The sequence below is a fragment of the Sinocyclocheilus anshuiensis genome, unplaced genomic scaffold (genome assembly GCF_001515605.1).
Source record: "Sinocyclocheilus anshuiensis isolate Anshui unplaced genomic scaffold, SAMN03320099.WGS_v1.1 scaffold476, whole genome shotgun sequence".
Classification (NCBI taxonomy): Eukaryota; Metazoa; Chordata; class Actinopteri; order Cypriniformes; family Cyprinidae; genus Sinocyclocheilus; species Sinocyclocheilus anshuiensis.
The window spans coordinates 2443157-2457698 of record NW_015554139.1 but is presented as its reverse complement, the minus strand read 5'-3'; the positions used below and the strand labels follow the sequence as shown (position 1 = coordinate 2457698).

Here is a 14542-nt window from a genome sequence, read left to right as displayed (position 1 = left end):
ATTGATTGCTTCTGTTGTCCTCATTTGTAAGTCGCTTTGGATAAAAGCGTCTAATAAATGACTAAATAAAAAATGTAATAAATAAATAAATGTGGAATGTGTGAAGCATTATTTTTTTTTAAATGAATAGTCTTTTGTACGACAGGCCAGGAACAACTGACACCACCATATCTGGATCTTACTGACATCTATTCAAACACGTTACTCGCCCAAGGAGAGAAGAATGCTCCGATTGTTTGAATAACCTGAGTCAATTCAGAGAAATGCGAGAGAATAAATGTACTCAGAAAATGGACAGAATCGAAGCTGTGTTTCCTAAAAAAAAACATTTTACATTTTACCTATAATTATTTTTTATGACAATTAGTTTTTTTTTTTTTTTTTTTTTTTTTTTTGTCTTTAGGTTATTAATTAAACAATATAATTTGTCTCATTGTCATTGTAACTTCATAAATAAATAAATAAGGCTTGTTCTTTGAATTATTCTCCACGTCAGGCTGAAGTAGTGGAGGCAGCACTTGAAGACGTTCACTCATAAAGATCAAACGGTGAATTAAAGACCTCTGTTCCTCCTCATGCAGACCCTTTCTGCTCAACCACTTCATCTCCTCCACCAACTCCCTCATTTCCAGCAGCCTCGGAAAGCGCACGTTGACCTCGACTGAAGTGGGCCATGGCACAGCAGGTTAGAACACTGTGATAATTGTGTTTCTAGATTCCTTTTTTCTCTAAAGCTGCTGTTTCTGTCCCTGTTCGAGGAGTGTAGCCGTGAGAGATTGCGGTCATTCTGTGAACCCCAGCAAGACGCCAACAACAGTGCCACTTCTCTGCCATTAGCATTAATTAAAGCAGCATGCCGGTTATGTTTATGAATGACCAGGCTGTTGATATAGCTACGCTAACACGCTGCAGAACTGGAAGAAGCAAAGCAGCCAGTTACTATTTCCAAACAAATAGTAAATCAGGAAAAGAAAATCAATTAACGCAGCAAAAGTCAAACAAAACAAACAGTGGTCTAGAAGTCCCAGAATAACCGTGTGAGATGTGAACGAACTCAGACAAACCACTCTGTGAGCTTCTATTGCATCGATACGAACATTAAGGTGCTATTAAGCTATTTGTAGAGCTGAAGTCAAGTCTCCAGCCATACTCATTTATGCCACCCACTCAGCCACTCAGTGCATACTGTATATTCCAGGCAGTGTCACAACACGCCCGCCATGCATAGAAAAGCTGCATATTGATGCGTTCCGCCGAACTGTCAAGAAGCAAGCACTCTGTAAACCACCAAGACGCCATGCCGCCCACAGGGGATAACCACCTCTGACTGATATGAAACATAAGTATGTATATCGCAAGTGTCATTTCAACCATAACTCTCAATAAAAGAAGCACATTCTTATTCATGATCCTGCTGACATGTTGCCGATAGAGCAGATAAAACAAACATTTGGCAAATGCTTCAGAGGAAAAACATACTTTTGGGAATGTATGTCCAATGTTTTTATAGTCTCGTAAGATGGCTTCATATTTTCATTTTTTGGGTAAAGCATCTGTTTAAAATGATCTGTTATGCATTCTGCCAATATAATATGAAATAATTCCTAGATAATCCATAAATTACTCCAAATTTGGATTTGTCAATTTGTAAATTGCCATATTTTGTGTTGAAAATAGTCTTATATTTCAGTCAGGACCACTCTGTTTGATTAACATTATTGTCGAGGTCCTGAACATTATTTTGGCGGCAGGCTTTGCTCTGAAGAGTTCAGATTCTGAGCTGTCCACAAGCAAACCTCACTGGGGTTTGAAACCCCCGAAGCCTAATGCAATTACCAGAATTTTAATATGCAACAGATATAAAATTCCATGCAGAAGTGATACAGGTCTGTACAAGATTAAGCAATGATTAGCTGATAGCTGATAGACAAACAAGCTAAGTGATCATGCCTGTATAAGGAGGAACTGGGGATGGAGGAGGGTAAGCGCATGTCTATAAACGTATGTTTGTGTGACAGACTAAGGCAAGTGTGAGTACGGATTAACTTATATATCTTATTTAATTGTAGTGGGAGGAGTTACAATCAGCTGAGCGTCAGCTGATGCTGGCTGTCATGCCGTGGTCTGTTGATATGTTGTTAAAGCATCAACATATTTAGTAGATTTCATCACTTGATAGCACTCCTTCATACATACACTTGAGAAAAAGAAGTGTACTTAATTGTGTTAAAAATCTTTCAAGTATATTTAAAAAAAAATGTATTTGCAGATAATATAATATTAATGGAATAAAAGCATTACACCAAATACACCAAATAATTTTCTTTTTAGCAGCATCATATGACCCCTTTAAGTGTAATTACAGAGACACTTTCCTGTCTCTTAACAAACTTTTTAAAAAAGTGCACATTGAAATACTGTTAAAAGTTTTATTTAAAGTACATTTTAAATCATTGTATTTTTAAAATCTTTTGTCATGCTTTTAAGAAGTACACTTATTTTGATGTCATACTAAAGCACATTGACTTGACTGTAAATTTAACTGTAGTATGTTATTTGATATTACATTTAAAGTTAAAATATACCTCATGCGTTGCCGAACTGAATTGTGGGTCCGTTGCATTGTGTCACCCGCATTGCTTGCGGCAGAAGTTGAAAAAACTTTTCAAGCACCAACGTAGGCATCAACCAATCAGATCACCTTCATGCAAATACCATAGCGTAGACACTAGCCAATCGCATTCATGCAACACCAGAAAAGTAATGTGATTGGCTGATGTCACTATGACGGTCGCGTCAGCACCAAGCTTCAAGCATGCCCTCCGTCAAGCGCTGACGCCGACTTTGCCCACTTTGCATTTAAGAATATTCTTATTATTTCCATAGTATGCAAAATGTACTTATTTTTCACATGTTCCAGTCAAAAGATGCATCCAAAACAATGAACATTACTGAAACATTTGTGAATCAAGATGTCATTGCACCAAAAATAAAGATGTATTTATGCATGAATTTTAGTGTCAAGTCACTGACTGATAAGGCAGCAAGGAAACGAGTCATCACTCCGTTCTCATTCTCTTCTGATGGGTGACCAGCAGCTCTGGGTTCGATTGACAGATTGTGTGATAGTGTGTAATCTGTGGTTGATCTCTGGGTAAAGATCCAGCTGCCTCAGCCACTGACTCATCCTGTCCTTTCCTCCTCCGCCTTCTCATTGACTCTAAAACAAGTGCCACCACCTATGCTGGGCAGACCATCTTGCTCTCAGCATCACAGACACAGGTAATGCGGTGCTACAGGTCATACAAATGTGGGTCTTCACGTGAGAGGAGAGAGCAATGCATCTTCTTCACATTTTTCATCTGCTGCTCAGTGTAGCGGTGGCGGCAGCTGCAATTTGGATCTCGAATCATTGCCTCACCTCACATCCTACTGCACCGAGAAATTCTCCATATCATTTCCTGGTAATCATCCTAAAATAACCCTCACACACACACCACAGCAATCCCATAAACATGAAATGTGCAATACGCCACACTTTAAGGTCCTGCTACTAAATAGGAGAATTATCGACTACACGACTACTACTACTAATACGGTGCCAGTGGATGCCTGGTTATTATAGTTTTGAATATTTTATCTTGTTTTGTTTCAGTTTAGTTTTAGTTCATTTTAACAGTGCATTAATATCTTGTATTTTGTTTATATGTTTTATTTTTATTTTTTTGTTTTCAGTACAGTTTTTTTTTTAATCTTTTTAAATCTGTGTACAATGACTTCATCAGAAACTAATGCTTTCAGATAATCTAATCTGAGTACTTATTTGTATGACGTTAGGCAAGAATAATCTTACTCTGTTTAGACAAAAAAAAGGAGAAAAGAGAAACTGATATTAAATTATACTGAAATAAGAATTTTTGTATGCCAATTTTAAGTATTGACAATTAACAATCCTCACATTAATAATTAGTAAAGCAGTTTGAGTAGTTAACTAGTAATTTAAAGCCTCTGAACTTGATATAAGATGTAATGATGTAAGAACTGCAATACAGTAATAATATAATAACACGTACACTACTGTTAAAAAATTTGGGGTCAGTAGTCTCTCACCAAGGCCACATTTATTTGATCAAAACTATAGTAAAAACAGTAATATTGTGAAATATTATTACAATTTAAAATAATTGTTTTCTATTTTAATATACATTAAAATGTAATTTATTCCTGTAATGCAAAACTGAATTTTCAGCATCATTACTCCAGTCTTCAGTGTCACATGATCCTTCAGAAATCACTCTAATATGCTGATTTGCTGCTCAAGAAACATTTCTTATTATCAATGCTGAAAACAGTTGTGCTGCTTAATATTTTTGTGGAAACCGTGATACATTTTTTTCAGGATTCTTTGATGAATAAAAAATTCAAAAGAACAGCATAAGAAATATTTTCTAACATTATATATGTCTTTACTGTCACTTTTGATCAATTTAATTCATTGTTGCTCAATAACAGTATTCATTTCTTAAAAATAAAACATCTTATTGACCTCAAAGCTTTGAACAGTAGTGTTTGTGTCTTCTTGCAAGCTGTTTTTACATGAGGATTTTTTTTAAACCCCTACAAATCCCCATTTTTATTTTATAAATATTTTTCACTGCTAGTTTCTAGTCCATGTAATAGTTTTCGTTAACAATAACAACACTGGCCTGCACACACATAATCTATAGCAGACATGGGGAATGGGAAGGCTAGGAAAGTAAAAAGCATTATCCACATTTCCACAACTGAAGAGGAATATAAAATGGGTTGAGTGTTGAAGGACATGGCTTCAGATGGAAGGAGGCTGATCAGCTCTCTCTCAACACACTCACACATGTACGAAGCGCATCAAATATCATACTCTCTAGTACACCTGCATCCCTGAGAGAAACACATTTTGCACGCTGACCTGCGAACTTGATATGGAACTTATTCTCAGGTTTGAGGATCTGCACGTAGAGAGGGCAATTTGGGGCAAAGTCCTTCACGGCCCAGGCCCTAAGAATGGTCTGATGGTCCTGTGACAAAGAAAAATAAGAGAGAAAGAAAAGCACATGAACAGAAGTATACCATTAGTCATAGTGTCTGCTCTTATGTACCAGCCATTACCCTCTTTACAGAGAAATTAACATCTAAAGTGCCTGACAACTAGGTGAATCTCATTAAAACATGTAGAGGCCACATTTCACCACAAAATCAAAAGAAAAAAATCAGGAAATTATATTTAGCAAAAAGAAAATAAAGCCTATTTTTAAGACCATTAAGATATTTTTTCAATGTAAAATTATTAAGCACATTTTCCACCAAATTCCAGACATCTACTTTGGATTTTTACTTAATTATTCTTCTTTTTAATAATTTAGACAAGCTATATTTAAATTTTTATGAGGTAGTACATCAAATATCACATGATGAAAAAAATACACATTTACATAATATATATTTTTATATTACAGTAATGAAGTTTTTTTTTTTTTTTACATTAAGGTAATTGCAGTTATGGGAGAAGGGAATTAATGCAAATTTAGGTCTCCTTTTCTTAATGCTAAATATATTTAATGTTTATTTCTTTTGATTTTGGGTTGAAATATGACCCTGACGTTTTCTTGACAGGTTTCATGAGAGACAACCAACTACCTTCCCAAATGTCACTTACAACTGCCTTCAGGATAAAGCATTTAATGCTGAGCGGTCAAAATGTGAGACCAGTAGGGAGAATGTCAAAGAGTGAAAGAGAAAAAGGCTAATACTGGAGATGTTTGAAATTGCTGCTTCCTATTTTCTGGTTGGAAATGAGAGGGTTGAAAAGCAGAATGGAAAAAAGGTGAGAATATTGAGTTGGAGGGGAACATACAGCGGCAAAGCGGTCCACTTCAAACCGGTTGCTTAGGATAAAACAGGCCTCGGCATCATCCATCCTGCAGCCAATCACGACAAAAAGAGGTCAGAGAAACAGGGCCAGGTTCCATAACGGGAAAATGGAAGGGGGAAAAAGAGAGAAAGACAGTGAACAGAAATTAAAAGATGCAAGTCAGTTTCCAAAAGTGCTCATCTGATATCTGTGGCATGCTATGAATTACCTCAAAATATAACTCCAACTCATCCCTCAGGAAAAAATAATAATAATAGGAAGTGTGAGTTGTAGCTGATAAAAAAGGTTTTCTTAACCTGTTAGCGCTGCTATGCTAAGCTATCAGGCTAAGCTGTTAGCTTGCTACCTGAAAACTAATTGAAAAGATCATTAACATATTTCATGATTAGGACTAAATACACAATTTTCCATCAGGCACCTATCAGTTTAGTAGACACATTTATTAATAAAGGTTTGCACTTAAGTGCATTAGCAAAAATATGAGCTACACTGCTTTTAAAACCTTTGGTGAACATTGCAGTGACTGTAAGTGGAGTACTGTAAATGAGTGAAATTGATTGATTATGAGTTAATGAAATGAATGTACTTAAATAGATAATACATAGATATTTCATCTTAAATATATTTAATCACACATAGGTGCATTATAGCTCAACCTGCGATGTTCCTCTACATAACTTGCAGATATGCTACATAAGCATGGTAAAAAAAATAATGTACTAGTAGTAGTTTCTATTGCAATATTGTGAACTAAACTACAACAGAACTTACTAGGGGTGTAAATCGGATGGTTCGTCACGATACGATACCAATTCTCATACCCAGCGATATGATATTTGCCGATACCTCAAAATTCTACGATACGATTACGGTTCGATTTAGGATATATCGATATTATGATATTATATATCTATTTTAAACAACCATCTACATTTTTATTAACTCACAAATGCAACCAAAATATATAACATGAAAATTTATCTGAAATTTTCACATCCTGTATCTCAATTGGGACATTCACAACAAAAAAAATAGGCCTACACATTTTTTTTTAAATAATAAAGAAAATAAACAATTGGAAAAACATTCCAATTCCAAACATTCCAAAACACACACAAATCTTTTCTACAGATAACCAAATTACAAGCAATAGCAGAAAATAAATACAATACAACAAAGACACAAGTTCAATAAACAGTGCTTTTCAGGTTTTTCTAAAATTAATTTTCAGGTACGCTACAGAAATGTAATAATCAAATGTAAAATAACTGCATAGTCTTCACTGTATAAATTAAATATAGATTAATCATTTTTGATGTTACAAAGGTTATATAGTCAGGAGCAGTGAGCACTTGTATTTTTCTTTGACAGCATTAGATTTATTATTAGTTTGCTTTCACTTTAAGAACGAAGCACGGATTTAATATAGGCCTACTGATACACATGCCTTTTCTTTCTCAACTGTTCACGTTAAGACATATGCCTAACCGACTGTGTTTACTAGGATATTCGCCAAAACGCACATTTTGATGTAATTTTGTTTGTATTTATTCATCCATGCACAAAAAAAGTGGAAGTGAGCTCAATTTAGTATTCGCACGGTGTCTGTCTGTGTGTGTGCGCAGAAAACTTCTCACACAGCGCTCGACTGTTCCGCAAACAATCCCGAGCGTCTTTTATGCTCACCTTGTGCCTTCGGGCAGACCTTATATCGAGTCCTGATACGTGAGTTTGAACGAGAATGCACGCGTTGGCGGGAATGCATAGACGGACATTATGTGAAAATGTGGACAGTGGCAAAATAAAGGTGCCCATTTATACTACAGATATCGATATTTTACGTGTGGCATCGATGCATCGTATCGTCAGACATCGTATCGATCCATATCGATGAATCGTTACACCCCTAGAACTTACAGGACTTATAGCAGTAATTGTACTGTAATTTACTCTTTACTTCTATTGTCATTGAAATATGGTTAAAGTGTAGGCCTACTGCTGAATGTTAGGGTTAGGGTTAGGCAAGCATTTATGGTAAACTAAAATATACTTTTATGTATGTGGCGAGGGGGGCGTGGTTCAGTGAGGTCTGCATCGGGAGAGAGAGACAGGAGACGAGCGGTGCGTAAGTAGGTCAAGCGCAAATGATAAACACCTGTGTCTCGTTTCAGTAATTGGTGTGGAGAGACCGGATAAAAGGGGCCACCTGGAACATGATCGGGAGAGAGACTGACTGGGAACGTGAGCCACCCGGGGAGACGGGTCATAGAAGCACGAAAGCATATGTCAAGTTGTGTTATGAGTTATTGACCGCGAGATTGGAAGCGCTGAGTGAGCGCCATTTTCTGTTGTGTGTTCGAGAGACTAAATAAAGCTCGCATCCCAGCATGCCGACCCTGTCTTCTTCCTTCCACCCTAGTGAACCGTATCACACTGGTGCCGAAACCCGCAAAGGAAGAAGAACGCCGCCGCCATCATGCAGTCCCCGCCAGGATCGCCATTTGCGGAGGTCATTCAATCGCTCGCTGGTCTTCACCAGGAGCACCATCAGGCACTGCTGGGCCTGAGGGACGATCAGGAGCGGCGGTTCCGAGCCTTCCTCCAAGCCCAGCAGGAAGACCGCGAGCTGTTCCAGAGCTGGATTGACCGTGAGGTTCGGGCTGGGGGACCTACATCTGCCCCAGCACCACCCACCCATGTGCCTCTCCACAAGATGGGTCCCCAGGACGACCCGGAGGTGTTCCTGGACCTGTTCGAGAGGTCGGCAGAGGCCGGGGGGTGGCCCGAGGAGGACTGGCCAGTGCGGCTCATTCCCCTGCTGTCTGGAGAAGCGCAGGTGGCCGCACAACAGCTGCCAGTCCAGAACCTCCTGGTCTACAAAGACCTCAAGCGCGCCATTCTCCAGCGGGTCGGCCGGAGCCCCGAGCGTGATGGCGCAACAGCTCCAGGACGCCTGCCGCAGATGGCTGATGGCCGACACGAGCGACGTCGAGGAAATCATCGATCGAGTGGTACTGGAGCAGTTCGTGGCCCGGCTGCCGAGGAAGACTGCCCAGTGGGTCCAGTGCCACCGCCCGACGTCGCTGAACCAGGCCATCCAACTGGCGGAGGACCAGATGGTGGCGTGCCCCGGGGTCGGCGAACCCCTGCCATCTGTCTCTCTCTCTCTCCCTTCCCCTGTGTCCTCTCCCTCCAAACCTGTCCCTTTCCCCAGGTCCCGAGGGAATCTCCCCCCCCCCGAGCCCCACCCCGCTGGAGGGGTGGTCCAGGGACGGAACCCACAGCCACCCCGAGGGCACCGCCCAGGGGGGCGGGTTCTGCCGGCGGCAGCTCCTGTTCCGCCGCTCTCTCCACACCAATTCCTTGACCCGCTTCCTGCCACTAGGGCGGCGGGGAGGCCTGGGCTGGCCTGCTGGCATTGCGGGGACCCAGGTCATTTTATTGATCGGTGTCCAGGGATGGAGGTGGGGACGCTGATCCGGGTCCCGGACGCCCCGCAGGCTGCCCCCGATCAAGCTGGCCTGTACCAGATACCTGTGAGTATTAGGGGGGGTACATATCAGGCTTTGGTGGATTCGGGATGCAACCAAACCTCAATGCATCAAAGCCTGATTCAACCGGAGGCGTTGGATAAGAGCCGCATGGTTAAGGTTCGGTGCGTGCACGGGGACGTGGTGAACTACCCCTTAATGTCGGTGGCTATTCAATTTCGGGGACAAAAGCATAGAGTAGAGGTGGCAGTTAGCCCGCACCTCAGACATCCGCTAATTTTGGGAACAAATTGGCCAGGTTTTAAGGCGTTATTGGGGCATTTATGTGCGGGTGTCTCTTGGGAGGAAAGAGCTGCCCAGTGGGTCCAGTGCCACCGCCCGACGTCGCTGAACCAGGCCATCCAACTGGCGGAGGACCAGATGGTGGCGTGCCCCGGGGTCGGCGAACCCCTGCCATCTGTCTCTCTCTCTCTCCCTTCCCCTGTGTTCTCTCCCTCCAAACCTGTCCCTTTCCCCAGGTCCCGAGGGAATCTTCCCCCACGAGCCCCACCCCGCTGGAGGGGTGGTCCAGGGACGGAACCCACAGCCACCCCGAGGGCACCGCCCAGGGGGGCGGGTTCTGCCGGCGGCAGCTCCCGTTCCGCCGCTCTCTCCACACCAATTCCTTGACCCACTTCCTGCCACTAGGGCGGCGGGGAGGCCTGGGCCGGCCTGCTGGCGTTGCGGGGTCCCAGGTCATTTTATTGATCGGTGTCCAGGGATGGAGGTGGGGATGCTGATCCGGGTCCGCTCCTGTTCCGCCGCTCTCTCCACACCAATTCCTTGACCCACTTCCTGCCACTAGGGCGGCGGGGAGGCCTGGGCCGGCCTGCTGGCGTTGCGGGGACCCAGGTCATTTTATTGATCGGTGTCCAGGGATGGAGGTGGGGACGCTGATCCGGGTCCCGGACGCCCCGCAGGCTGCCCCCGATCAAGCTGGCCTGTACCAGATACCTGTGAGTATTAGGGGGGGTACATATCAGGCTTTGGTGGATTCGGGATGCAACCAAACCTCAATGCATCAAAGCCTGATTCAACCGGAGGCATTGGATAGGAGCCGCATGGTTAAGGTTCGGTGCGTGCACGGGGACGTGGTGAACTACCCCTTAATGTCGGTGGCTATTCAATTTCGGGGACAAAAGCATAGAGTAGAGGTGGTAGTTAGCCCGCACCTCAGGCATCCGCTAATTTTGGGGACAAATTGGCCAGGTTTTAAGGCATTATTGGGGCATCTATGTGCGGGTGTCTCTTGGGAGGAAAGAGCGCGGCAGACGGGGGCGGTCGCGCAGGTAGGAGAAGCTGAGCCGGGACCAAGGGGGACTGAGACAGGGGAACGGAGCGCTGTTGAGAGGGGAACCCTCCCAAAGTGCGATGATTTTCGATGATTTCACATGAATCGCTCAAAAATGCTTTTGAACAGGTCCGTTCCATTGACGGGCAGCTTCTCCAACCGGCTCGACCGCTCTCCTATCCCTATGTTGGCGATGGCGGTGAGCGGAGAGGAAGATCTCGGGCCAGAAGTGAACACCAAAAGTCAATCTCTTGCTCTGGCCCCGGGAGGAGATCACCTCTCGCCCTCCCAACTCACTGATGTGGCCAAGGTGCAAGCCGAGTTTGCAGATGTGTTCTCGCCCCTGCCTGGTCGCACGGACCTCATCCAGCACCACATTGAGACCGAGCCCGGCGTGGTGGTGCGCAGCCGGCCGTATCGGCTGCCTGAACACAAAAAAAAGTAGTTCAGATTGAATTAGAGGCAATGCTAGATATGGGGGTAATAGAGGAATCCAACAGTGATTGGGCGAGCCCGATAGTTTTAGTGCCTAAAACGGACGGCTCGGTCCGGTTCTGTGTGGATTATTGCAAGGTGAATGCTGTGTCGAAGTTCGACGCGTATCCAATGCCGCGGGTTGATGAATTGCTTGATCGGCTGGGTGCTGCTCGATTTTACTCGACACTGGATTTAACGAAGGGATATTGGCAGATCCCCTTATCACCAATATCCAAAGAAAAGACGGCCTTCACCACGCCGTTTGGATTACACCAATTTGTAACGCTTCCTTTCGGGTTGTTCGGGGCCCCGGCCACCTTTCAGCGACTCATGGACCGGATCCTCCGGCCGCATGCTGCGTATGCCGCGGCCTATTTGGATGACATTATCATCTATAGCAACGACTGGCAGCGGCATATGCAGCATCTGCGGGCGGTCCTGAGGTCGCTGAGGGAGGCCGGGCTGACAGCCAACCCGAAAAAGTGTGCGGTTGGGTGTGTGGAGGTAAGGTATCTGGGCTTCCAAATTGATAAGACGGCAGCGGTTGCGACCTGTCCGAGACCCAAGACCAAAAAGGAGGTGAGGCAGTTCCTGGGGCTGGCGGGATATTATAGAAGGTTTGTACCTAATTATTCGGACCTCACCAGCCCGCTGACTGACCTTACTAAAAGGGAAGCCCCAGACCCGGTCCAGTGGACGGAGCTGTGTCAGCAGGCTTTCACCCAGGTAAAGGCTGCTCTGTGTGGCGGACCGCTTTTGCACTCTCCTGATTTTTCTCTCCCCTTCTTGCTGCAGACAGACGCATCGGACAGGGGGCTTGGAGCGGTCCTGGCCCAGGAGATAGAGGGTGAGGAACGGCCGGTGCTATACATCAGTCGTAAGCTCTCTAAGAGAGAGACGATGTACAGCACCATTGAAAAGGAGTGCCTGGCAATCCGGTGGGCTGTTCTCACGCTCCGCTATTATCTCCTGGGACGGGAGTTCACTCTCTGTTCGGACCACGCGCCCCTGCAGTGGCTCCACCGCATGAAGGATACCAACGCGCAGATCACCCGAGCATTGCAAGCATTGCAACCCTTCAAATTCAAGGTGTTCCACAGGCCGGGGGTACAGATGGCGTTAGCTTCCAGGAATGGGTCTGCATCGGGAGAGAGAGGCAGGAGACGAGCGGTGCGTAAGTAGGTCAAGCGCAAATGATAAACACCTGTGTCTCGTTTCAGTAATTGGTGTGGAGAGACCGGATAAAAGGGGCCACCTGGAACATGATCGGGAGAGAGACTGACTGGGAACGCGAGCCACCCGGCGAGATGGGAGATAGAAGCACGAAATCATATGTCAAGTTGTGTTATGAGTTATTGACCGCGAGATTGGAAGCGCTGAGTGAGCGCCGTTTTCTGTTGTGTGTTCGAGAGACTAAATAAAGCTCGCATCTCAGTACGCCGACCCTGTCTTCTTCCTTCCACCCTAGTGAACCGTATCACAATGTAATTTCTATTGTAACTTGTATGTCCTGTATTTAAATATATTTGTAACTACACATTTGTAATGACGAAGTTGCAATTTATTGCATTTAAAATATAATACATTTAAATGTAATATCGAATAACACACCACAGTTAAAATTACAATCAACTGTTTTAAATGTGCTTCAGTATGGTAGTCAACACATCAAAATAGGCGTACATCTTTAAAACATGATAAAATGTTATAAAAACAATGATTTAAAATGTAGTTTGAAGTAAATCTTTTAATTTGATATTATTACAACATGCACTTATTAAAGGAGTACTTAAGTGTTTAGAAACAGTCATCAGTGTGACTCTTTAAATATATCAAAGTTATTTAATTAATATTATAGCATCTGCAAGTACAGTTTTTAAAATCCCCTTTTCGAATTGAAGTACACTACAAGTGCACATTCAATACAATTAAGCACACTTCTTTTTCACTTCAGGTGACTAGCATTGTTTATATATTTATTCAGCAGGTCTTACTTTGCCCTCATTAGGTCTTGGTCTTTGAGAGCAGATCCCTGCAGGTAGATGACCCTCTGAGCCCATAGCGGGATATGCAGTACCCTTCGCACCTGGACGTCCATCTCAGCGGGACATAAGATGACCACATAGTAGTCCTGGACATGATGAGCTCAAGTTAGTAGAAAACGAGGTCAGACAGACACTGCAAGCTAATGAAACCCGGATCATACACACATAAATAGCTTGATGAAATTCAATTTGATGTTCAGTTAATCCTAGTACAAGAACCTCAGCTTCCAGTGCTCCTGAAGAGGATTAACCAGCGCACAGCAGGCTGTCTGAGCTCAAATTAGCATGACCGTACACACATTTACATGTGCGAGTGTACATATGCACACGCATACCCACCTGCAGTCTGGGGTGAGCGAAGAACTCGTTGAGAAAGTCCATGAGTAGGTCTATCTTGAGACAGCTGACACACAACACCACGTGCTTCTCGGTCTGGGCACGATAGCGGCTGTAGTTCCCTCCAGACTTCTGTCGCTCCATCCACAAGAAAGCCAACTGCTCAAACTATGGGAAATCCAAGTGAACAAAGCTTTGTTAAGACGGTTTTACAAAGAGGCGTCAGACTACACATGGCTTCAGTCGGGTTATTAGAACCTGAGATAACTATATGTGAAATTAAGTTATGTGAGCAAACTAAAAGGTGGCATGGAGTTCACAAGACCTCTGAACATGTCCTGTGGTCTCTGGCACCAAGACATCAGCAGCAAATCATTTAAGACCTGCAAGGTGCGAGGTGGAGCCTCAATGGATTGCATTTGTTGGTCCAGCACACCCCATAGATGCTCAATCAGATTGAGATCTGGGAAATTTGAAGGCCAAGGCAACACCTTGAACTCTTTGTCATGTTCCTCAAACCATTCCTAAACAGTTTTGGCATTGTGCATTTTCCTGCTGAAAGAGGCTATTGCCATTGCAAACATGGTCTGCAACCATCTTTAGGTAGGTGGAACGTGTCAAAATAACATCCACATGAATGCAGGACCCAAAGTTTCCCAGCAGAACATTGTCCAGAGCAAAACACTGCCTGCGTCAGCCTGCCTTATTCCCATTGTGCATCTGCTGCAATATCTTCCTCAGGTAAACAACACACACGGACTGGGCCATCCACCTGATCTTGGTCATCATGGGCACTGACTGACTGTGTTCTGACACCTTTCTATCTTGGCCAGAGTTAAGTTATTCAGCAATTTGAGCTATTATAGCTTTTGTGCTTAGACCAGATGTGTTGGCCTTCGCTCCCCACATGCATCAATAAGTCTTGGGCGCCCATGACCCTGACGCAGGTTCA

The 14542-nt window shown here is 43.8% G+C and overlaps 1 protein-coding gene across 1 annotated transcript in view; it reads right to left on the bottom strand.

Moving 5' to 3' along the window:
- Positions 1–14542, bottom strand: part of LOC107670443 (potassium channel subfamily T member 2-like) — a 48590-nt gene that overhangs the window by 18185 nt on the left and 15863 nt on the right. The window contains exons 10-13 of the mRNA XM_016463043.1: positions 13594–13758; positions 13204–13340; positions 5894–5957; positions 4949–5057 (exon numbers count right to left, since the gene is read on the bottom strand). Of these exons, the coding sequence (XP_016318529.1) occupies positions 4949–5057; positions 5894–5957; positions 13204–13340; positions 13594–13758 (475 nt within the window). The remainder of the gene's footprint in view (positions 1–4948; positions 5058–5893; positions 5958–13203; positions 13341–13593; positions 13759–14542) is intronic.